This window comes from Hypanus sabinus, chromosome 4, assembly GCF_030144855.1.
Source record: "Hypanus sabinus isolate sHypSab1 chromosome 4, sHypSab1.hap1, whole genome shotgun sequence".
NCBI lineage: Eukaryota > Metazoa > Chordata > Chondrichthyes > Myliobatiformes > Dasyatidae > Hypanus > Hypanus sabinus.
The window spans coordinates 109,849,270-109,875,891 of record NC_082709.1 but is presented as its reverse complement, the minus strand read 5'-3'; the positions used below and the strand labels follow the sequence as shown (position 1 = coordinate 109,875,891).

The following is a 26,622-nucleotide window of genomic DNA, read 5'->3' as shown; positions in this document are numbered from 1 at the left end:
TGATTTTTGTGCAGTTTTCTGCATGTTTCACATTGCTTTACACAATCTCTCAGCTGTGTGCTCAGATCAGGCCACCACACTGATTGCCTTGCTCTGAGGTGGCATTTTCGAGGCCTTGGTGGATTTGTCTGATGATTTAGGTGTGCACAGAAGCAGGAATGACGAGCCCATGGCCCTTTAGCAGCAAACCATCAGGGATGGTGAGTGTGTCTCTTTCTAGCCAGTAAAGTCTTAGTTCATGAGCTCCTTTTGGAACAGACGGCCATCCATGCTCACAGTATTGCTGGAGGTTTGGTCCTTTCTCAAATCAGAGTGAATTTTGTCAAGTTAATTCTGTGATGCAGGAAAGCTTTCATGTTCCTGAGCTAAGTAAATGTTGGTATCTTCCATGAGTCAGCTTCCGTCCACTCACTTTCGCATGGCATCCTCGAAAGAGTGTCAGGTGTTTCTCAAGGACAGGTTCCATATCGTAACAGTATCACATTAGCCTCATCCTGAATCTTCGCAGATGCGGAGTTAAGTCATCCAAGTGTTTTGAGCTGAGGAGACTGACATGTGGCTTGGTGTCAGTTTCAAGTAGGAATTTAGTGACTATCAAGTAGTAGCTGAAACGTTCACAAGCCAGCATCTCCTTTTTGATTTGGGCTTAAAGCTGTTCAGTAGGAGTCAGTGTTCTTGATGCACATGCCACTGGTTTTCAACACCACTGTGATATTGCATGAACACTCCCCCTAGGCCAAAGGAAGAGATGCCTGCTGAGATCTTGGTTGCTTTGTTTGGATGAAAGAATGCCAATGCTGGTAGGGAGACAAGCTCTGTTTTAAGTGATAAGAATAACTTCTCCTGTGGTGCATCCCAGGTCCAAATGTTTTACTGAGAGAGGATGTCATGCAGTGACTTTCTCTGCCAAATCTGGGATAAACATTCCAGCTGGTTTACCACAACGAGGAAACTGCTGACCTCTGATACATTTGTAGGTTGTTCCATGTTTCGAGCTCCTGCCAGTCTGTCTGAGTCTGGTTGCACTTTCTCTGAAGACAGTTGGTGGTCTAAGAACTTCACCTCCAACTTTGCAAATTCACATTTCTTTTTGTTCAGGGAGATTCCAGCCTGTTTCAGTTTTTGCAAGGCAGCTTCCACTCTGCTGTCATGGTCCTCACTTGAGCCTCCGAAGATGAGTATATCATCTATGTGGCAGAGTTCTCCTTCCAGTCCCTCCAAAATTTGATTCATCCTCATCTAAAAGACGCTGTACGATGAGCAATCACCAAAAAGATCGGTGCAAAAAGCTTGTCATGATGGCGCCCTGATGACTCCACACACAAACACCAAACACACACACACACACACACACACACACACACACACACACACACACACACACACACACATCTGAATGAGTTCGGGGGTGATGAGACGGCAAAAGGGAGTCTCTTGAAGGCAGAGTGTCCATATGGTGTGATAAAGGTTGTGAGCTTCTGTGACTCCGGAGCTAAATGGATCTGCCAGAACATTGAGTTTGCATCTAGTTTGCTGAAGAACTTTGCTCCCCTGCCTCACTGCATTATTCAATTTTGTTAGATCAACACAGATCCTCACTGTGCCACCTGGTTTGTGAACAGGAACTATGCCCGCACACCAGTTATGAAGTCAAACACCTCCATTGATTGGATGTTAGAGTCATAGAGAAGTACAGCACTGAAACAAGCCTTTCAGCACCTTCTAGTCTGTGACAAATCTTTTAAACTGCCAACTCCCATCGACCGGAACCAAACTCTCCATACCCCTACCATCCATTTATCTGTCCAAACTTTTCTCAAATGTTGAAATCCAGCTTGCAGGCACCACCTGTGCTGGCAGCTCATTCCACACTCCCATGACCCTCAGAGTGAAGAAGTTTCCCTTCATGTTTTCCTTAAATGTTTCACCTTTCACCCTTAACCCATGACCTCTAGTTGTAGTTCCACCCTACCTCAGCGGAAAAAGCCTGCTTGCGTTTACCCTATCTATACCCCTCATAATTTTGTATACAGTACTTCCATCAAACATCACTTCCTACATTCCAGGCAATGAAGTCCAAACCTATTCAATCTTTCCTTATACCACTGGTCCTCCAGACCCAGCAGCATCATTGTAAATTTTCTCTGTACTCCTTCAACTTTATTTACATCTTCCTGTAGGTAGGTGACCAAAAATGCTCACAAAACTCCAAATTAGGCATTGCAAATGTCTTATAGAATTTTAACAGAACATCGGATTTCCTGTACTCAATACAGTGATTTATGAAGGCCAATGTGCCAAAAGCTTTCTTTAAAATCCTATCAACCTGTGACGTCACCTTCAATGAATTATAGACCTGTATTCCCAGATCCCTTTGTTCTACCTTACTCCTCAGTACCCTACCACCCACAGTGTAAGACCTACTCTGGTTGGTCCTACTGAAGTGTTATACCTCTCACTTGTCTGCATTAAATTCCATCTGCCATTTTTCAGCTGATTTTTCCAGCAGGTCCAGATCCCACTGCAAGTCACAATATCTTCCTCACTGTCCACTACACCCTCAATCTTGGTGTCATCTGCAAATTTGCTGATCCAGTTAATCACATTGTCATCTCTATCAACGATCTGGATGATAAACAACAATGGACCCAGCACTGATCCCTGTGGAACTCCACTAGTCACAGGTCTCCAGTCAGAGAGACAACCATCTACTACCACCCTCTGGTTTCTCCCACAAGACCAATGTCTGGTCCAATTTACTACCTCATCCTGAACGCTGAGCGACTGAACCTTGCTGACCAACCTCCCATGTGGGACCTTGTGAAATCTCTTGCTAAGGTCCATGTAACTGCCTTGCCTTCATCCACTTTTCTACTAACTTCCTTGAACAACTCTACAAGATTGATTAGACACGACCTACCATACACAAAGCCATGCTGACTATCCCTACCCAGTCCATCTCTATCCAGATACTCATACTGCATATCTGGTCCAACACCTTCCCCACAACTGATATCAGACTCACCGACCTATGATTTCCTGGTTTATATTTACAGCCTTCCTTAAACAGTGGATCAACTTTACCTGTCCCCCAATTCCCTGGCACCTCACCAGCCGCTAAGGATAATTTAAATATCTCTGCTAGAGCCCCAGCAAATCCTGCACTTTCAGGGGCCCTGGGGTTTAACCACCCTAATTTGCCTCAAATGGTGTTGTGCAATGAACCCGATTTGATTAGGAAGCTTAAGTTAAAGTGCCCTTGGGAGGCAGTGATCATTATGTGATAGAATTCACCTATAGTTTGAGAGGGAGAAGATAAAGTCAGATGTATCAGTATTACAATGGTGTAAGGGGATTTACAGAGGCATGAGAGAGGAGCTGGCCAAAGTTGACTGGAAGGAGACACTAGCAGGGATGATGGCAGTGCAGCAATGGCTAGTGTTTCTGGGAGCATTTGGAAGATGCAGGGAAGAGGCATCCCAAAGATTTAGTATTCTAAAGGGAGGATGACGCAACCGTGGCTGAAAAGGGAAGTCAAAGACAGCATAAAAGCGAATTAGTAGGAAGTTAGAGGATCGGGAAGCTTTTAAAAACCAACAGAAGTTTTTTCCTGACATATAAAGAGTAAGAGAGGCAAGAGTGGATATTGACCACTCGAAAATGATGCTGGAGAGATAATAATGAGTGACAAAGAAATGGATGATAAATGGAAGAAATATTTTGCATCAGTCTTCACTGTGGAAGACACCAACAGTATGCTAGAAGTTTGAGAGTGTTAGGGGGCAGATGTGAGTGTTCTTGCCCTAAGGAAAAGGTACTTGGGACGCCAAAGGGACTGAGGAAAATAAATCACCTGGACCAAATGGACTACACCCCAGGGTTCTGAAAGAGGTTCCTGAAGAGATTGTGGGGGACATTAGTGTGGTAAACTATGTGTATACCGGTCTGGACACGCCCCTCTGCTGACTGCTCCTGTGGCTCCTCCCACAGACCCCTGGATAAAGGCGATTGAGGCACTGCTCCTCCCTCAGTCTCCGAGATGCTGTGCTCCGTATTGCTGCTAATAAAAGCCTATCATTTGCCTCCCGTCTCCGAGAGTTATTGATGGTGCATCAATTCTATTAGCAGCAATTTTAAAACATGGAGAGCATTTTACGACCCGACACATTGGATATTGACCCTCAATCTCCGGAAGCCGACATCGCTTTTGAACTCTGGCTTGCGTGCTTCCAATTGTACCTAGAGGAGATTCATGAGACTGAGCCAGCAACGATGCACAAAATTCTCCTCACTAGGGTCAGTCCACGGGTGTACTCCCTTATCAGAGACCTGCCGACCTACCAAGGGGCACTGGACGCCCTCAAAAGACAGTACCTGCGACCGGTGAGCACCGTCTATGCAAGACATTGCTTAGCGACGCGGCGGCAGCAGGCCGGAGAGTCGAGCGCTGAGTTTGTCCGGGCCCTACAGACACTTGTGCGGGCCTGCGACTGCAGGGGACTGATGGCGGAACAGCATGCGGAGCTGCTGGTAAGAGACGCCTTCGTTACGGGGATCAGGTCAGTGTACGTGCGCCAGCAGCTGCTGGATCTTACCTTACAGTTGGCAATCGAGCTGGCCGACATGCTGGAGACTGCTCTGCACAACGCTGATGCTGTCCAGCCGCGCAATCTCTCACCGACCCCATGGACGCTGTAGACCCCGCCACCCTTTGGCGAATCGACCTCGGCTGCTGCCAGTCGCGAGTCCATGAAGTCCCCGCAACCCACCGGCGAATCAACAATGGCTGCTGCCAGTCGCAAGTCCCTGCAGTGTTACTTCTGTGGACTTGAAAAGCACCCCCGAAAACGTTGCCTGGCCCGAGAGGCTACCTGCCCCAGCTGCGGAAAGAAGGGCCACTTCACCAAGGCCTGTAAGTCTAAACCATGAGTGGGGTCGAGCAGCGCCGCGTTCGAGGCATGGGGGTCACCATCTTGGTCGCCGCCTTCTTGCCTGTCCGCCTCGTGCGAGGCATGGGGGCAACCATTTTGGTCACCACCATCTTGTCTGCCCGCCTCATGCGAGGAATGGGGATGGCCATCTTGGTCACTGCCATCTTGCCTGCCCGCCTCGTGCGAGGCATGGGGGCGACCATCTTGGTCACCGCCATCTTGTCTGCCCACCTCGTGCGAGGAATGGGGGCGGCCATCTTGGTCACTGCCATCTTGTCTGCCCGCCGCGTGCGAGGCATAGTGGCGGCCATCTTTGTTGGCGCCACTTTGCCCCTCCTCTAACCCACGGGTGCTTACCAGGCACCTAGACGGCGATGCAACTCTGGCCTCTGTGACCCTCGACCAAAGCGCTCCACGCCAGCTCGCAAGGTCAATGATAGACATCCTGGTGGAGGGGCACAGGACGAGTTGCCCGTTTGACATGGGCAGCACTGAGAGTTTTATTCACCCGGACACAGTGCAACACTGCGGACTCGTGACACAGCCGGTAAGCCAAAGGGTCACCATGGCTTCTGGATCGCATTCCACAGACATCCGGGGGGGGGGGGTTGTGTAGCGACATTGGTGGTGCAGGGCACAGAATATCGGGACTTTGCGTTACTGGTCATGCCTCAACTGTGCGCACCTGTGCTATTGGGGCTCAACTTCCAGAGCCACCTGAAAAGTGTGACAATGGAGTATGACGGGCCCCTCCCACCAATCACTGTCAGAAATTCTCAGTTCTGTGGCACTTCGTCACATACCCCGCTACTGACCACACACACACCCCGACCCGCACATCCCACCCAACACCATGCCTACAGCCGCAATACAGACACCACTTGCAGCCTCTCCACCCTCAAGATCCCTCCCCCACCGCTGTTCGCCAACCTGACCCCCGACTATAAACCTGTGGCAACTAAAAGCAGGAGGTACAGCGTGGAGGACAGGGCCTTCATTCAGTTGGAGGTGCAGCGTCTGCTCAGGGAGGGGATCATTGAGCCAAGCACAAGTCCTTGGAGGGCCCAGGTGGTCATTGTACGGACTGGGCAGAAAAATAAGATGGTTGTGGACTATAGCCAGACCATCAATAGGTTCACGCAGCTTGACGCGTACCCCCTACCCTGCATCGTGGATATAGTCAATCAGATAGCTCAGTACAAGGTGTACTCGACCATAGACCTGAAATCCGCTTACCATCAGCTCCCCATCCACCCGGAGGACCGCCCCTACACCGCCTTCGAGGCGGGCGGCAGGCTCTATCACTTCCTGCGCATCCCCTTCGGTGTCACGAATGGTGTCTCTGTCTTCCAGAGGGAAATGGACCGGATGGTGGACCAGTGCCAACTGAAGGCCACGTTCCCATATCTGGATAACATCACCATCTGCAGTCACGACTGGCAGGATCACGACACCAACCTCCAACGATTTCTCCAAGCGGCCAAAGCTCTTAACCTCACCTATAACAGGGACAAGTGTGTGTTCAGAACCACCCGACTTGCTATCCTTGGGTATGTCGTGGAGAACGGCGTCATTGGCCCTGACCCTGACCGTATGCACCCCCTATTGGAACTCCCTCTCCCCACCACCCTCAGAGCCCTCAAACGGTGCCTGGGCTTCTTTTCCTATTACGCCCAATGGGTCCCTCACTACGCAGACAAGACCTGCCCCCGGTCAAGTCTAGCACGTTTCCACTCTCTGCCGAGGCCCACGTGGCCTTCAGCCACATTAAAGGGGACATTGCCAAAGCAACGATGCATGTGGGGGACGAGACCATTCCCTTCCAAGTAGAGAGTGATGCCTCCGACTTTGTGCTGGCTGCTACCCTCAATCAGGCAGGAAGGCCGGTAGCATTCTTTTCTCATACCCTTCAAGGCCCTGAAATTCGGCACTCCGCGGTGGAGAAAGAAGCCCAGTCCATAGTGGAAGCTATTAGGCACTGGAGGCACTATCTCACCGGCAAAAGGTTCACCTTGCTGACCGACCAGCGCTCAGTTGCGTATATGTTCAGCAACCAACAGTGGGGCAAAATCAAAAATGATAAAATTTTGCGGTGGAGAATAGAACTCTCCACCTACAGCTATGACATCCTGTACCAGCCTGGAAGGCTCAATGAGCCCCCTGATGCCCTATCCTGGGGAGCGTGTGCCAGCGCGCAGCTCGACCAGCTATACGCCCTCCATGCAGATCTTTGCCACCCGGGGGTCACCCGATTTTACCATTTCGTGAAAGCCCGGAATCTGCCTTACTCCCTTGAGGAAATCAGGACGATGACCAGGGACTGTCAAGTCTGTGCTGAGTGCAAACCGCACTTCTACCGTCCTGAAAAGGCACAACTTATCAAGGCCATCCACCCCTTTGAGCAACTGAGTGTCAACTTTAAGGGCCCCCTTCCCTCCACCGACCGCAATACCTACTTTCTCAATGTAATCGACGAGTACTCGCGGTTCCCCTTTGCCATCCCCTGCCCCGATACCACTGCCACGTCCATCATAAAGGCCCTGCGCCAGCTCTTCACTCTGTTCGGATATCCCTGCTATTTCCACAGTGACAGAGGGTCCTCATTTATGAGTGACGAGCTGCACCAGTACCTGCTGGCTAGGGGTATTGCTACTAGTAGGACCACGAGCTATAATCCCCGGGGGAATGGACAGGTGGAGAGGGAGAATGCCACAGTGTGGAAGGCCACACTCTTAGCCCTTAGGTCCAAGGGATTGCCGGTCTCCCGCTGGCAGGAGGTCCTCCCCGAGGCACCCACTCCATCCGCTCCCTGTTATGCACGTCCACCAATGCCACCCCTCATGAGCGACTCTTTTCTTTTCCCAGGAAGTCTGCCACCGGGACCACCCTACCGGCTTGGCTGACGTCCCCAGGGCCAGTGCTGCTCTGGAAACATGCGCGGAGCAATAAATACTCCCCGATGGTTGAGAGGGTTCACCTACTTCATGCGAACCCCCAGTATGCCTACGTGGTCTTACCTGATGGGCGGGAGGACATGGTCTCCGTCCACGATCTGGCACCCGCAGGAGCACCAGACCCCTACCCCGAACACTCCACGGTGACTACGAACCCCGTACCCACCGATGTATATACCCACGAGACACCGCACACACCAAGCCCCACACAGACTCCTCACGACACTCCCATACCGGGCACCACGCACACACATGAGGGATTACTGACGCCTAATGGGCAGACACCTCAAGTCAGGCCGGAGCCAGCACAACCACTGTCACCGGTGCAATCACCACCGGTGCTACGTAGATCGCAGTGACAGACTCGACTGCCTGATAGACTTGACCTGTAAATATACTTGTCAGAAATTTCGCCCCATGGGGACTCTCTTTTAAAACAAAGGGGGGGGGGTGAATGTGGTAAACTGTGTATACCTGTCTGGACATGCCCCTCTGCTGACTGCTCCTGTGGCTCCTCCCACAGACCCCTGTATAAAGGCGATTGAGGCACTGCTCCCCCCTCAGTCTCTGAGATGCTGTGCTCCGTTTTGCTGCTAATAAAAGCCCATCGTTTGCCTCCCGTCTCCGAGAGTTATTGATGGTGCATCAATTAGTAATGATCTTTCACAAATCACTAGATTCTGGAATGGTTCTGGAGAACTGAAAAATGCAAATATCTCTCCACTCTTAACGTGAGGGAGGCAGAAGAAAATAAATGAAAGGCCGGTTAGTCTGACTTCTCTGGTTAGGAAGATGTCGAAGTCCATTATTAAGGATGAGGTTTCGGAGTACTCGGAGGAACATGATAAAGTACACCAACATCAGCATCGTTTCCTGAAGGGAAAATCTTGCCTGACAAATCTGTTGGAATTCTTTGAGGAAATAACGAGCAGGATGGACAAAGGAGAATCGTTTGATGTTGTGTACTTGGATTTTCAGGCCTCTGACAAGGTGCCATAGATGAGACTGCTCAACAAGATAAGAACCCATGGTGTTACAGGCATGGATAGAAGATTAGCTGATTGGCAGGAGGCAAAGAGTCTGCATAAAGGTGGCCTTTTCTGGTCAGCTGCTGGTGACAAATGGTGCTCCACAGGGTCTGTGTTGGGATTGCTTCTTTTCATGTTATGCGTCAATGATTTGTATGACAGAATTGATGGCTTTGTGGCCAACTTTGCAGACGGCACGAAGACAGGCAGAGAGGCAGGTAGTGTTGGATTAGGAGAATGGGCAAATAATTGGCAGATGAAATATAGTGTAGGGAAGTGTACGGTCATGCACTTTGGTAGAGGAATAAAGGTGTAGACCATTTTCTAAATGGAGAGACAATTTGAAAATTAGAAGTGCAAAGGAACTTCGGCAGGATCTCCGAAAGGCTAACTCACAGGGTGAGTCGGTGGTAAAGCAGGCAAATGTAATCATTTTGGAGGACTAGTAAATGGTATTTATTTATTTATTCAGATACAGTGCAGAATAGCCCCTTCGGGCTTTCCCAACCGTGCCGCCCAGCAACCCCTGATTTAACCCTAGCCTGATTCAGGAGAATTTACAATGACCAGTTAATGTTCCAACCGGTACGTGGTTGGACCGTGGATGGTGTTACATACCCCATAACTGGGTGTCTGACCAGCAGAGAAAGAAGAATCCGTTGGAGTCTGGTGGTACCAAACTAAAGGTGTTTATTAGTAAACTACACAATACAGTATCAAAAATGCAAATATACATATAAAACAAATTTGCAGTAATTAACCTAAAAGTGTAGGAATTATAAGAAGCAATAATAAACGAGCTCTATTGATGTCTAGGGGTAAATGAATTTTCATAGAAAAGTATAAAGTTCAGTTCAGTTCATACTCGCTAAGGTAGTTATGGTTGTTGTGTTGTAATCATTGGAGAGAGAGAGAGAGAGAGAGAGAGAGAGAGAGAGCGAGTGAGAGGTAACAGCTACAGCAGGCAGGCAAACCTTTTGTGGCTTTCTTAATCCGTCGTATTGTTGTGGCCATTCAGTTATGACCCCTCTGGTCTTCAGCTAGACCGTTCTTCTGTGGTGGACTCGTCACTCTGGCATGAGTGGACACACACACAAGTCCCCACCGGCCCTGCTGTAACACTGTGTGCTTTACTGACTGATCTCCTGGTTCGGTCTCCAAAGCCCCCACCTTTTTGTGGGTTCCCAACAGTCAGTCAGTGTCCACTGGTGTGTCTGAAGGGTGTCTGTCCAGTCCTGTCTTTTATCCCCACTCACGGGGTCTCAGCTATCCATCAAATCAGGCCACTCCTGCTATCTCCTGAGGAATGTTAACGAGCAAAGTACAGTCCTTGTAGTGGAAGGTAAACAATCCAGGAAGAGTCAAAATACAGTAAATCAACAGTCCCTCTCTCTCCCTCTTATCTGTAGCAAATGTTCTTGCCTGGGCTTTATCTCCCTCTCTCTCAATAGCAGCATAACAACAGCAATAGTTCATAGTTCTCGGGGGGGAGGGATGGTTAACTCTGCGCCCCATTGTCCATCAAGTATGTCCATCACTCATAACAATGGAAACCATAGCACCTGCAGGAAGCCCATGCAGTCGTGGGGAGAATGTACAGAAAGTGACAGGAATATAAGAGCAAGGATGTGATGTTGAGAATTTATGAAGCATTGGACTGACCACGCGGAGTTTAGTGAGCAGTTTTGGGCCTCTTATCTAAGAAAAGATGAGCTGGCATTGGAGACGGTTCAGAGGAGGTTCACGAGAATGATTCTGGGATTGAAAAGGTTAATGTACGAGGAGCATTTGATGGTTTTGTGCCTGAACTTGCTGGAATTTAGAAGAATGAGGGGGGATCTCATTGAAACCGATTGAATATTGGAAGGTCTAGACAATGTGAATATGGAGAGGATGTTTCTTTTAGTGGGTAAGTCTTGGATCAGAGGGCATGGTCTCAGAATAGAGGGACATCCATTCAGAACAGAGAAGAAAGAGTCTCTTTAGCCAGAGGGTGGTGAGTCTGTGTCATTCACTGCTATAGATGGTTGTGGAGGCCAAGTCACTGAGTATACTTAAAGCAGAAGGTGATCGGTTCTTGATTAGTAAGGGTGTCAAAGGTTATAGGGAGAATGGAGTCACGAAGGATAATAAATCAGTCGTGAAGTAATGGTGGAGCAGACTTGATGGGCCAAGTGGCCTACTTCTGCTCCTATCTTTTATGGTCTGATGGACACAGGAAACCACCAGGAGAGAGAAAGCAGACAGGCAGCCAGTACAGTGTACCCCCATGGCTGGTCCCTCAATAACAAGTAAAAGCTTTGGATACTGTTGATGGAATGACCTAGCAGAGGAATACCACAGTGGTCAGGTCTGGCTCTGTGGCTCTCGAAAGGAAGGGGTAAGAGGTGAGCAGCAGTATTAGGAGATTCATTGGTTAGGCAAACAGACAGAAGGTTCTGTTGATGAGAATAAGATTCCTGCATGGTGTGTTGCCTCCTTGGTGCCATGGTCAGGAACATTTTGAATCAAGACTATAGCATTCTTAAGAGAGGAGGGTGAGAGCTGGCGGTTATGATACACGTCAGTATTGATGATGTAAGCAGGAAGTGTGGTGAAATTCTGCAAAGCAAGTTCAGGGAGTTACCTGCTAACTTAAGTGACAGGACCTCCAGGGATGTGATCTCAGGATTGATACACGTTCCATGTGCTAGTGAGGAAAGAACTAGAAATATAATAATCCGGTTAAGGAGATGGTGCGGGAGGGAGTGTTTCAGATTTCTGTAGCATTGGGCTCTAGACCGAGGAAGGAGATACCTGTGCAGACGGGACGGTTTGCATCTGAACTAGAGTGGGGAGTGGCCAATATACTTACGGGAAGGTTTACTAGTCTGCTTCAGGGGTGGGTGGGGGTTATGCTCGAGCTGGAGGGGGATGGGGACCAGAGTGCCAGGGAAGGGAAGGGAGTGTTTGTGGGGAAGTTGATGTTAAGCCCACACACAAAGACAGGGACTGAAAGGTTGACCATGATGACAAGAAGGGTTTGAGTTGAGTCTATTTCAATGTAAGGAGTATCGTAGGTAAGGCAGATGAGCTTAGAGCCACAGATCAGCATGTAGGATTATGATACTGTAGCCACAGTGAGACTCAATTGCAGGAGGGGCAACTCAGTGTTCCAGGGTTCTGTTGTTTTAGACAGATAGAGGGGTAGTGTTAAAGGAGTTCTGGTGGCATTACTTATCAGGGCAAATGTCACAGCAGTTCTCAAACAGTATAGATTGGAGGACTCATCTATTGCGCCTATATGGGTGGAATAATAAGTTTGTGATAGTAGTTGAAATTATCTTTCCGCATATTGACTGGGACTGGATGAGTTAGAGTTTCTCATATGTGTTCAGTGAAGTTTTCTTAATCAATAAATAGAGGTTCCAACTACAGAGAGTGTGATGCTAGATGTCCTGTTAGGCACACAGGTGACAGAAGCGAGCATCGATGAAGACTTTGGACCTAATAATCAAATTCCATTAGTTTCAAGATAATTATGGAGCAGGATAGAACTGGTCTTGAGTTAAGATTGTAGATTGGAGAAAGGCCAATTTTGATGGCATTAAAAAGGATGTGGTAAGTGTGGAGTGGAATAGGTTGTTTGCTAACTAGGAGAGCTTCAGAAGTGAAATTTTGAGAGTATAGAGTTTGTATGGGGGGGGTGGGGACTAAGAAATGGTGGACAAACCTGATAAGTACTTTGCGTCAGTCTTCACTGTGGAAGACACCAGTAATATGCCAGAAATTCAAGAGTGCCCGGGGGCAGGAGTGAGTGAAGTTGCTATTACTAAGGAGAAGGTGCTTGGGAAGCTGAAAGGTGTGAAGGTAGGTAAGTCACCTGACCCAGGTGGACTACACCCCAGGGTCTGAAAGAGGCAGCTGAAGAGATTGTGCAGGAGGCATTAGTAATGATCTTTCAAGAATCATTAGAATCTGGAATGCTTCCAGAGGTCTGGAAAACTGTAAATGTCATTCCACTCTTTAAGAAGGGAAGGAGGGAAAAGACAAGAAATTATAAGCCAGTTAGCCTGACTTCAGTAGTTGGGAAAATGTTGGAAAAGATGAGATTTTGGGGTACTTGGAGCTCATGATAAAATAGACTGAAGTCAGCTTAGCTTCCTTAAGGGAGAATTTTGCCATACAGAACTGTTGGAATTCTTTGAGGAAATAACAGGCACAACAGAGAAAGGAGTGGATGTTGTTTACTTGGATGTTGTTGGATTTTCAGAAGGCCTTTGACAAGGGGCCATGCAGGAGGCTGCTGTACAAGATAAGAGACCATGGTATTACAGGATGGATGGAAGACTGGCTGACTGGCAGGAGGCAAGGAGTGGGAATATAAGAAGCCTCTTCCGGTTGGTTGCTGATGACTAGTGGTGTTCTGCGGGAGCTGGTGTTAGGGCTGATTCTTTCCACGTTAAACGTGTGTAACCCTTTCACTGAACGCTCGTAATGAGTTAACTACTACCTTGGGTACAAGCTAACAGCAACAATGTATGGGGAGTAACGGTGAGAAGGACATTTCCAATAAATAAACATGTTTAGGGTAAATAAAATTCAGGTCAATACAAATCAGAAACATTTGAATGTTCCTTTAAGGGGAAGTAGGTTTGTTCCTTGTGTGAATACTGACACACCCATGCAAATTTACCTTGGAAGCAATAATTTAACTCACACCAGTATAAGCTTAGATTATAGTTGTATTGCCAAAATATTTTAAACTACAACAAACAAAATAAAGAAAAGGGCCCACTGCACACGTATTAGCCTAATGTGTGCACATAGTCATTGGAGCATGGCCAATCCGGGTTTGCTTCATTCCGTTTACTCATGGTACTGAACAATTCTGTCTGAAACACAGTCCAAGCAAAGCACAAATAAATGTCCAAGGACAAGACATCTTGTACTTTCTCCAAGGTTGTGTAATAACTAACTGATTAAAAGTTATCTGTACATTCTCTGTGAGGCCATAGTCTGCGTGAGAATTTTCCCACTGCAGTATAGGTCCTTCTAAATGAGTTCATGTTCTTCTGATATGTTCATTGTCCATTTCCTTTTCACTTCTTCTCAAGACCACAAGATATAGGAGCAGAAGTAGGCCATTCGGCCCATCGAGTCTGCTCCACCATTCAGTTATGGTTGATCCAATTCTTCCAAATATCCCCACTCCCCTGCCCTCACCCCATACCCTTTGATGCCCTGGCTAATCGAGAACCTATCTACCTCTGCCTTAAATGCACCCAATGACTTGGCCTCCTCAGGTACTTGTGGCAACAAATTCCACAGATCTACTACCTTCTGACTACAGTAATTTCTCCACATCTCAGTTCTAAAAGGACATCCTTCAATCCTGAAGCTGTCCCCTCTTGGCCTAGACTCCCCCACCATGGGAAATAACTTTGCCATATCTAATCTGTTCAGGCCTTTTAACATTCGGAATGTTTCTATCAGATGCCCCTCATTCTCCTGAACTCCAGGAAATACGGCCCAAGAGCTGCCAGACGTTCCTCATACGGTAACCCTGTCATTCCTGGAATCATTCTCGTGAATCTTTTCTGAACCCTCTCCAATGTCAGTATATCTTTTCTTGAATAAGGAGTCTTCTCCCAAAAACTCCTGCACTCTCTCCAGAAAATGGCAACCCTTCTCCCCATGCTCCCCCCCCCCCGATTCCTCTAGAATGTTCCGGGACATCCTATTGGACAAAATGTTAACAAGACTAATCCTATAGGCTATTACAACAAGCCAAACTTAATCAACCGAATTATTATTTTAAACAGCGAAAAACAGAAATACTTGATTGTACAATGTAGTTAAAGGAAAAAATTGCATTTTGAGGAAAATCTTGAAAATAAAATGCCCAGCTTCATAACTGTATTAATACAATAAAGCATGGTCTAAGTCAATGTATTACATCCTCCCCCTGTCAAAATAGGCAAGTCCTCATGACTTTGCAAACTTTTGGAACTTACCAAATCCATTATTAATAATACAATACTAATACTCAGTCTTACAGCATTCAAATGAATTGCGTGAGTTCAGGACCTCCAATCCATTTGTAAATGGAAGTAACATATCTCACCATTGGAATTGAAACAACACTCCAATTTGCAGATGCATCATATGCCAGCCTATCGGGAGGTTTCCTGACTCTGAGATCTTATCTCAGTTTCAGTTCCTTCAGTTTCAGTCTTTCCTTGTGACTTTTCGTGTTTACTTTGAAATCTCTCATCCTTTCCACCATTCATTCCTTCCTGCAACTCAGTTCCTCCTGCCCTCTGACTAAACTCTGCTTCACCTTCAACTATATTTGAGTCCATTTCCCTTTCAGTATCTAATATCACTTCTGGCTGTCTTCCCCATTATACCCAGGTGTAGACTGAAACGTTCTGACATCTTGTCATCAACTCCTCCTGGAAGGTTTGCTTAAGGCAAGTCATACCACATTCCAGTTTCCTCGTCTTCTGAGTCAGTACCGTATTCAGTGAATTTGTCTGGTTCCACCAAAACCACACTATTGTCTGGCTTACCCTCAGCTTGTTTATTTTTAAATTCTCATTTGCAGAGTTTTTTTTAACTGGGTGTAGGTTCTGCGTCAGACTCCGAGTCAATATATACTCCCTGCCCTAGGGCTAAAAGATATTTCCGATGGAGAATTTTTACAGGATTTGGAGAATTTTCTACTTTCAAATGAAAGAAATGGCAAGCTTGACATCTGACCCTCCACGACATAAGGTGGAGAAATCCAGTGGTCTGAATAGTAAATGGTGTAGCCAGTGGCTTCCTTCTGAATACAGTCATATCAATGTGCCAAATGTCGAATACGCTGACTCCACTCACTCTTTTCCCTGACACCTAGCATGTCCAACAACGTTGTGTTAAATCCCTCAGGCTGAGGATTGCCTTGACAATGATATGGCACAGTTTTCGACTTCTCAACTCCAAGCATACTCAGTAATTCATGTACGAGACTGTTCTCAAAATCCCCTCCCTGATCACTGTGCATCCTTCTCGGGAGGCCATGATGAGTAAAGTATTTTTCCCACAACACTTCGGCAGCTGTGGATGCTTTCTGATTCTTTATGGGAAAGGCTTGAGCATATCTGTCTGGTGTCTGATCAGTGATGACTGAGGCATTTGCAGTGTTACTTGAATCAGGCTCTCTAGAGAGGAAATCCATACACTCTAAATCAAGTGGTCCCATGCTTTGTAGATGAGACAAGGGAGCAACTCTTTTCAGTTGCGCCGTCCTCTGAATACAACGAATGCAAGACTTACAGTAATCTTCAACTTCAGACTTCATTCATAGCCAGTAGAAATGATCTCTGTCTAATCAATAACTCTTGCCAAAATCCCAAATGACCTGAATCATCATGAACTGACCTCAGTACAATCATCCTGTACTTCTCAGGCTAAATCAAATGGGACATTGAGTTCCGTTTGGAGAAGATGTATCCGTGTATAAAACTTTGTTCCTCAACTCTAGTTTGTCCCATTCCCTCATCAGTAGGAGTATAATAGAGAGTTTTGTCTTCACAACTTCTGAAATTTCTTTCTTGGCTGGCTGAATAGATTTCACCTATACAAGGGTCATCTTGCTGTGCTATTGACAATTCAAGAGGGCTCGAGGCAGGCAACTGCTTTGTATTCAGCATGGTCAGATTGCATTATGCTTGTGGAACTGCATGGCTAGAAGCTCCAAATGATTGACAGCTCTATCAGACCATAGTCTTTGCTCCGATTTGCCAACTATGGTAAACTGACACATTATTTTAACCACTGAGGCAGGAGTATCCTCCCACCAGCATCTCATAAGAGTGTTGTGATAAGGCATTGGCTTCAATGTTCTGACTTTCTGGCCAATATTTAAGGTTGAAATCATGGGCAGACAACATCGCCGGCCAGCAATAACCTGTGGTATCCAGTTTTGCAGACATCAGAATATAAATTGGGAGATTGTTGTCAGTTCTCACCACATTGATAGTCATTGAGTTCGTCTATTACTGCCTATTTTGATGCCAGAAACTCCAATTTGTAAGCTGGTTAGTTTCGTTCAGATGACAACAAACTCCAGCTAATGAAAGCAACAGGTCTCAGCTGTTCACCTTCAAACACCACCTAACCCTTCACAGCTAGCGTCTGTGTGCAATACACATCCAACCAAAGGTTTGTAAAGGTAGACACGGTTGCTTTAGTCAGTAACCCTTTAAGCATTTGAAATGCCTCTTTACATTTTACATACTATCTTTTCCCGAAAGGCTCTGAAAGGTTAAGGTAAGTCTTGGCTTTTTCTTTCTTTGGCTTTCTACCTTTCTTTGCTGAGGGGAGATAACCACACAGGAATTCAATAGGTTCAAAGGTACATTTAATGTTAGAGAATGTATACAATATACATCCTGAAATTCTTTTTCTTCACAAACATCTCCGAAAACAGAGGAGTGCCCCAAAGAATGAACGACAGTTAAATGTTAGAACCCCAAAATCCCCCCGGCTACCCCCTCCCTCGCACAAACAGCAGCAAAGCAATGATACCCCCACCCCACCCCCACAGCAAAAAATCATCAGTGCCCTCCACCAAGCACTTGCGTGCAGTAAAGCATCATAGAAACATAGAAAACCTACAGCACAATACAGCCCACAGTGCTGTGCCGAACATGTACAACAATAAAGACGCAGCCTTGCAGTACCCCAAAGACCACTCATTCACCCAGTATTTGACATACCACAGGCTCTCTCTCCCTAAAAGTGAAAAAGAGGTGGCCCCATTTCACAGTGAGAGGGGAGACATAACAAACAACTTGCTGATTTATGATGTTAAGAGTCCATTACATTGCTTTTTCTGAGCTCCGTGTCTGGACAGTCGGCCCCAGAAAGGCACAGCCCCCTGGATACACAACCCACGGCAGCTAACCCACTGCTCCTGATGTTCCGTGTTCTCCCACGGCGTTTCAGTCAGGGGCACCGGCCTAGAATCAGCACATCTCCAGAACCATTGAAATCCAGCACCCTGAAGGCAGGCTAGTCTTCCAGGTCACATCCTAGGGATATTAAAAAGCAGTCAGTCGTGAAGCCCTGAGAGCGGGTCCCATTCCCACAAAGAACCGAAGTCAGAGTGTAGCTCCAGATCAGGATCTTCAAAAGAACTTTGAAAAGGAAAAAAGTTGATTCAAAGGGTGACTCATTCTGGAGGAGTTTTTCACAAATCTCCAGAAGTACCCATAGAATCTAAGGACTGAATGCAGAGCACTCAGAGTTCCGGGTCTTGGCCATGTGATTACTGCCTCTATCTTAGACACATCTGTAGCCTCTCCATCCTGTGAGACTATATGTCCTTCACAGCTGACTGACATTTTACAGAATGGGCACTGGTCCAATGACAGTTTTAAACCTTCAGCTTTCAGGCAGTCTAACAATTTCAGTCGTCTTGTCTCGTGCTCCTCTGGTGTTGAATCAAACACTATGAGATCATCCAAGTTCACCAGTACCTCAAGCAGAGTCATGTCTCCAACCGTCTGCTCTATGACACGTTGGAAGGTAGCCAGTGTCCAGCTATACCCTGAGGTATCCTTTCAAACTGAAAAAAATATGAATGCTGCCTTCTCTTTATCAGATTCACTCACTGGTATTTGATAATACCCACTCTTTAAGATCCAACACACCGAACCTTTTGCTTCCACTTGAGCAGGCCAGGGCATCCCCAATCCGGGGAGCTGGGATTGTACATCTGCTCAGTGTTCTATAATCAACATACAATTGTATTTTCCCATTCTTCTTCCTCACAGCAGCTACAGGAGATGCACAGGAACTTCTCGGCTCAGTGATAATTTCAGCTTCCTTCAGCTTCAGCAGGTGCTACTGAACATCTTCATCCATCACTGGTGCTAACTGGTGAGAGCTCTCTCGGGCAGGGGTGTCCTCTGTTACCCTGATAGAGTGGTGGTTCTCTTGGAGCAACTACAGTCAAACTCAACAGTAGAAGAGGTGTCTTTGCATTTCAACATCTTATCATTTGGTCTCTTTTTCCATTCCTCTGTTATCAGTGAGTCATCAAAGTTGAATAATTTCAATGTCAACTTTTCCGATAAGAAGACTCTTTCTCTTCCTTTTTCTTCACCAGAAAGCTAGAAACTACTGCCACAAGAAAGAGATTGCAATCTGCGTGCCAAGTATGAGGATAACATCTCTTCCTGAAGTGTTCCTGAAATCTGGTTAGAGTAGACAGCCGAAGATTTCTGCAGTTCAGGTCTCACCAACATTCCTAATGAAGGGTCTCGGTCTGAAACGTTGACTGTATTCTTTTCCGCAAATGCTGCCAGGCTTGCTGAGTTCCTCCAGCATTTTGTGTGTGTTGCTTGGATTTCCAGCATCCACAGTTTTTCTCTTGTTTGAAGATGTTTGCAGTTCAGGTTTCACCAACATTCCTGCAGGTAAGAGTGACTCTTCTACCTGATTGCCAGGGGCATCCACAAGAATGGCCAGGGTGCTGGGCACTCCTGAAAATTGGGGTGTTCCAGACACCCTGATGACTCTGCCAGGATGCCAAGTGACTGGTTACTTTGTCTACCATCATCTACCTGCAGAACAATGTCTACGCCCACCTGGACAAGCTGGTGGGCACTGCGAGGGTCATATTTTGTGACTTCTCCAGTGCGTTCAACACCATCTGCCCTTCTCTGCTGGGTGAGAAGCTGACAGTGATGCAGGTGGATGCTTCCCTGGTGACATGGATTATTGATTACCTGACTGGCAGACCACAGTATGTGCGCTTGCAACACTGTGTGTCAGACAGAGGGGTCAGCAGCACTGGGGCTCCACAGGGGACTGTCCTGTCTCCCTTTCTCTTCACCATCTACACCTCGGACTTCAACTACTGCCCAGAGTCTTGCCATCTTCAGAGGTTTTCTGATGACTCGGCCACAGTTGGATGCATCAGCAGGGGAGATGAGGCTGAGTATAGGGCTACGGTGGGAAACTTTGTCACATGGTGCAAGCAGAATTATCTGCAGCTTAATGTGAAAAAGACTAAGGGGCTGGTGGTGGACCTGAGGTGGGCCAAGGCACCGGTGACCCCTGTTTCCATCCAAGGGGTCAGTGTGGACATGGTGGAGGATTACAAATACCTGGGGATATGAATTGACAATAAACTGGACTGGTCAAAGAACACTGAGGCCGTCTACAAGAAGGGTCAGAGCCGTCTCTATTTCCTGAGGAGACTGAGGTCCTTTAACATCTGCCGGACGATGCTGAGGATGTTCTACGAGTCTGTGGTGGCCAATGCTATCATGTTTGCTGTTGTGTGCTGGGGCAGCAGGCTGAGGGTAGCAGACACCAACAGAATCAACAAACTCATTCGTAAGGCCAGTGATGTTGTGGGGGTGGAACTGGACTCTCTGACAGTGGTGTCTGAAAAGAGGATGCTGTCCAAGTTGCATGCCATCTTGGACAATGACTCCCATCCACTCCATAATGTACTGGTTAGGCACAGCAGTACATTCAGCCAGAGACTCATTCCACCGAGATGTAACACTGAGCATCATAGGAAGTCATTCCTGCCTGTGGCCATCAAACTTTACAACTCCTCCCTCGGAGTGTCAGACACCCTGAGCCAATAGGCTGGTCCTGGACTTATTTCCACTTGGCATGATTAACATTATTATTTAATTATTTATGGTTTTATATTGCTACTTTTTATGGTTTTATACTTCACTATTCTTGGTTGGTGTGGCTGTAATGAAACCCAATTTCCCTCGGGATCAATAAAGTATGTCTGTCTGTCTGTTAAGAATGAGGATACCACACAGTTCCTCTTTTATGCTCATCTTCCTATGTAGGAGAAACTTGCACATTCTCAAAACATCTCTGAATACAGGGTGAATAGACACCCAGAAAGTTCTCTCCATTTCTCTCCTTGCATGTTCCATTGAGCCTTCTCACAATGGAAGTATTTGTTCCCACAAGAATGGACGCTTCACATTTTCGTGACTGGATCCGGGCAAACAGCACTAGTTTATCAATGGTCTCAGCTACTCCAGCATCTGCTTCCAAAAATGTCAGTTCCAAACAACAAATAACAATCATTCAGCTAATCTTCAGCATGAAGCCTCTGAATCGCAAGGGCACTGAGAGGCGTCAATGGTAAACGTGTTAAATACCTGTTGTAAAAGGATCTGTAGAACAAAGTAACTTGAGAATTCTCAGGAATAATGTTTTGCACATTAGTATTTCTCTTGATACCCTGATTGGAACGTAGTTTCTCCAAGATGTCAGGCTGTTCTCTGTAGTTTCCCATTTTCTTTTTCTGTTTAATTAACCACTGGTTTACTTTTAGAAGATTTTCCTGCCCACAATCTCAGTTGAAACGTCCATCTTCTCCACAATTTTAACAGGAAATACCAGGCTTATCCTCAAACAAGAAACCCTTGGCGACAGCATCTCCTTGCTTCGTGATCTTCGCAGGAGGGTCGGGTTTCTGAGTGGACGTGTCATGCTTAGCTGGCATCAACCGAGTCATCTCAGTCTAAAGCCTCTTCACCTCATATCTCTAAAACTCTACCTGTGTGGAATCAGAGGTCACTTTAGCAACAGAGACTACAAATGAAGACAGTCCAGATGAAGGGTCTCAGCCCAAAACATCGACTGTGCTCTTTTCCATAGATGGTACCTGGCCTGCTGAGTTCCTCCAGCATTTTGTGCGCATTGCTTTGATATCCAGCATCTGCAAATTTTCTCTTGTTTGTGAACTGAAGACCTTCCCTCAGCGTTTGGAAACATTTCGTTCCTCAATCATACTTTCCTCCTCTCTAACTTCTCAAAGTAACTCAGTAAAAGATGGAGGATCATGCATCTTGTGGCTCATTCGAATATGTAGAGCAACTGTCTTGTGACAGTGAGCCCTTCACAACTTGCTCCACTCTTAAGTGATTTATCTCGGACAGCTTGATGCCCCCTTTACGGTACAAACAATGCAGTGATTTATCTAACCCGAAAAGGTAGGCAGAGAGCTTTTCTCCATCCTCTTAGAATGTGTGTCTGAACCACCATAAGATCAGCTGATTTTTCAGTAGTGCCAAAAGCGTTTTCTCGAGCCTGCATAGAGTTGGCTGATGTGACTAAAGAGTTTTCTGAATAAATATCCAAGTAATGTCCAAGGACAAGGCATCTTGAATTTTCTGCAATGCCGTGTGATAACCAGCTAATCAAAAGTTATCTGCACGTTATTCGCGAGACCATTGTCTGCACGAGGATTTTCTGAGCAGTATCTGTCCTTCCAAATGAGTTTGTGCTCTTCTGCTATGTTTGTTGTCTGATTCCATTTTCCTTCTCTCTTCTTCCAAAACCTGCACTCGCTCCAGAAAATGGCTACCCTCGATCCCGCTAGAATGTTCCGGGGCATCTTATTGGACAAAACGTTAACAAGACAAGTCCTATTGGCTATTACAACAAGCCTAACTTAATCAACTGAATTATTATTTTAAACAGTAAAAATATACACAATTGTACAATCTAATTCAAGGAACACTTTGCATCTTGAGATGACCTGCAGAAAATAAAATACCCAGCAGCATAACTGTATTAATGCAACAAAGCATGATCTAAATCAGGGTATTACATCTGAACAATTTGCTGACTTTGTGGCCACGGTTGTGTGCAACACAAAGATAGGTTTATGGGCAGGCAGCGTGGTGGAAGCAGGGAATTCTGCAGAAGGATTTGTACAGATTCTGAGAATAAGCAAAGATGAGGCAGATAGAATATAGCGTAAGGAGGTGCACAGTCATGCACTTTGGCAGAAGGGACAAAGGTGCAGACTATTTTCTAAACGGGGAGAAAATTCAAAAATCAGAAATGCCAAGGGACTTGGGGATCCTTGTGCAAGATCCATAAAGGGCAATTTGCAGGTTGAGTCAGCGGTGAGGAAGGCCAATGCAATGTTAGCAGTAATTTTGAGAGGACAAGAATGTCAGAACAAGGATGTGATGCTGGGGCTTCATAAGACATTGGTCAGACTGCACGGGCAATGTTGTGTGCTGATTTGGGCCGCTTATCTTAGAAAGGATGTGCTGGCACTGGAGTGGATCCAGAGGAGGTTCACAAGAATGATCCTGGGAATGAAAGGGTTAACATATGAGGTTTGTTTGATGGCTCTGGGTCTATTCTCACTGAAGTTTAGAAGGATGAGGAGGGATCATATTGAGGCCTATCGAATGTTGAAAGGCCTAGATAGAGTGGATGTGAAGAGGATGTTTCCTATAGTGGAGACGGCACAGCCTGTGGATAGAAGAACATCTTTCTATTCTCAGGCTGTGGATAGAAAGAGTTGAGCAGATATTTCTTTAGTCAGAGGATGTTGAATCTGTGGAATTCATTCTCATAGACAGCAGTGGAGGCCAAGTCATTGGGTATATTTAAAGTAGAGATTGATAGGTTCTTGATTAGTAAGTGTATCAAAGGTTATGGGGAAAAGATAAGGTGAATGGGGTTGAGAGGGATAATAAATTAGCAACGATGGCTTAGCAGAGAAAACTTGATGGGCTGAATGGCCCTATTTTGCTTCTATGTCTTATGGTCTTATATTCCTATTCAAATAAAAGGCAAGGCTAAAAAGTTTAGGGAATTTTGGTTTTTGAGGGATATTGAGGTCCTAGTTGAGTAGAAGAATAAGGTGTAGGCAGCAAGGAACAAATGAAGCACTTGAGGAGCATAAGAAATGCAAAAGAACACCCAAGAGACAAATCAGAAAGGCTAAAAGAATGCATGATATTGCACCTGCAGACAAGGTGAAAGCGAATTTCAAGGGTTCTACAGATACACACGAAGGCCACTTCACTGTGTCTCCTGTACCCAATAAAGTGGCCGCTGAGTGACTGCTCATGGTCTTCTGCTGCTGTAGCCCATCCACTTCAGGTTTTGACATATTGTGCTTTCAGAGATGCTCTTCTGCACATCACTGTAGTAACTCAAACAATTACTCGTTACAATCGCCTTCCTGTCAGTCATTCAGTCTGGCCATTCTCCTCTGACCTCTCCCTCACACTTACAAGGTGTTTTCACCCAAAGAACTGCCACCCACTGGATGCTTTTTATTTTTCACACCATTCTCTGTAAACTCTAAAGACTGTTGTGGCGAGATCAGCAGTTTCTCAAACCAGCCAGCCTAGCACCCACAATCATTCCACACGGTGAGGGGGTGGAACAAGCTGCCAGAGGAGGTGGTGGATGCAGGCTTGATTTCAACAGTTAAGAGAAATTTGGAGAAGTATATGGATGGGAGGGGCGTGGTGTGGGTTGATGGGAACTATCAGGATAACAGTTCAGCACAGACTAGATGGCCCAAAGGGCCTATTTCTGTGCTGTCATGCTCTATGACTCTACCTGTGAACTGAATCTCAAAAAAAAAGATGAGCCAGCTTCATTTTGTCTGATGCAAATCTTTCCACTGAGCCACAGATGAATCAAAACGAGTTTTGATTATTTTTACAGCTATTCATACTTACATAAATTGTACCCTATTTTAAAAATCACTGAACAGCACACACATAAAATGCTGGAGGAACTCAGCAGGCCAGGTAATGTCTATGAAAAAGAGTAAACAGTCGATGTTTCGGCCGAGACCCTTCTTCAGGACCTGATGATTAGGGGCACTGATGAAGGGTCTCGGCCCAAAGCATCGACTGTTTATTTTGTTTTCCATAGATGCTGCCTGTCGAGTTCCTCCGGGTTGGGGGGGGGGGGGTGCGTGCGTGTGTGTGTGTTGCTTTGATTTCCAGAATCTACAGACTTTCTGGTGTTTGTTTACTATCACTGACCTATTTGACATGGAAAGTGTTGTTTTGTGGCAGCAGTACAGCATGATGACATAAAAATTACAAAAAATTATAAAATAACAAATAGTGGACAGTAGAAGGGATAAAGGGGTAGTGTTCATGGACTGGTCAGAAATCATTGAGTATGGTCCCTCAAGTTCCCGTACCTCCTTGCTGATTGTAGCAATGAAACGGGGTTGTGTCAGTGAGGACGAGGAAGTTACATAGGGAGTACAGAGGCCAGGTTTTGAAGCTTGCTGGTTAATACTGAGGGGATGAAGGTGAGCTGAAATCAATAAACAGCACCCTGATGTAGGTATCACTGTTGTCCAAATGGTCCAAAGCCAAGTGGAGAGCCAATGAGATTGCATTCATCTTAGACCTGTCTTGGGGGTAGGTCAATTGCACCAGCTCCAGGTCCTTGCTCAGGCAGGAGTTAAACCTAGCCATCACCAACCTCTCAAAACACCCATTCACAGAGCACATAAGTGCTTTTGGGCACTAGTCATTGCGGCAACTCACTCTGCTCTTCTTGGGCACCAGGATAATTGATGCCCCTTTGAACCAAGTGGGAAACTCCGACTGCAGCAGTGGGAGATTGAAGATGTCTTTGAATATTCCAGCCAGTTAGTTGACACAGGTTTACAGTGCCCAGCCAGTATCATCCACCAAAACTTCTTTTTACTCATCCATGTCTGATCATACAGTCTCACAATTCCTTCTTCTAAAGTTGGTTTCTCGTGAAATTTGAGGGGAGGCTTCCCCTGATGGGGAATTCCAGAATGGGGGCGTAGCTTTAGAATATGAAGTGGCCTATTTAAGGCAACAATGAGGAGGAAATTCTCTCAGAGGGAGTTGGTAACTCAAGAAGGTGGCATCATCACTACTGATTGTCACCATCCAGGACGAGTTACCATCAGAAAAAAGGTATAGGAGTCCAAAGAGGCACACTCAAAGATTCAGAAACAGCTGCTTGTCCTCTGCTCTCAGATTTCTGGTCCATGACCTTGATATTAACATAGTTTGCCCTCTATTTGTATTCCTTTGCCCTGAACTGCCACCACAAAACAACAAACGTTTCGTCATCTAGGTGAGTGATAATAAACTTGACTCTGAATATTTGAAATTCTCCACCCTTGATAAGGTTGACTATGTTTCAAGAAAGATATTGTTTTGGTTGTAAGGGATTCCAGGTGGGAAATTGGATCTGAGGCTAAGATCAGATCAGCTATGATCTTATCGACTAGTGGAGTAGACCCGAGGAGCCTCTTGGTCTTATTTTAATGTTCTGATGTAATAGGCAAACTCTCCTTGTCTTACCACCATAACCACATGACACTTTGTGAATTTACAATTTGTGTTTGCCAGCTATGCTGACAGCTGTTGCTAATACTGGTAGAGTCCTATTTAATAAATTGTCATGATAAATTGTGTATCATTTAATGAACAACCAAATTTCTAAAAATGAATTAATTATACTGCACTTCCACAGAAAATGTGCATGAAGATGAGGAGATGCCTTGACTATCAATGAAGGTAACATTTTAAGAGTTCTGCCCTGTTTAACAACAGAATGTCATTTGCCTGGGATGTTTCCATCTAGAAAAGGTATTAGCTAAACTCACTTAAACCGACTCTGGGATCAAAATCAGATTTTTATCACTGATATGTAATGTTGTTTTGTGGCAGCAGTACAGTGTGCAGACATAAAAATACAAAAGTTACAAAGAAAGAAAAAGTGAAAAAAGGAATAACAAGGTAGGGTTCATAGTCTGTTCAGAAATCTGATGACAGAGGGGGAAAATGCTGTACCTGAATCACTGAGCGTGGGCATTCAGGCTCGTGTAACTCCTTGATGGTAGTAACGAAAAGGGAGGGCGTG

General features: G+C 46.0%; 1 protein-coding gene across 1 annotated transcript in view; it reads left to right on the top strand.

Moving 5' to 3' along the window:
• Positions 1 to 26,622, top strand: part of rubcnl (rubicon like autophagy enhancer) — a 111,860-nt gene that overhangs the window by 48,457 nt on the left and 36,781 nt on the right. The window contains exon 3 of the mRNA XM_059966144.1: positions 26,233 to 26,276. Coding sequence (XP_059822127.1) covers positions 26,271 to 26,276 — 6 coding nt within the window. The 5' untranslated portion in view covers positions 26,233 to 26,270. The remainder of the gene's footprint in view (positions 1 to 26,232; positions 26,277 to 26,622) is intronic.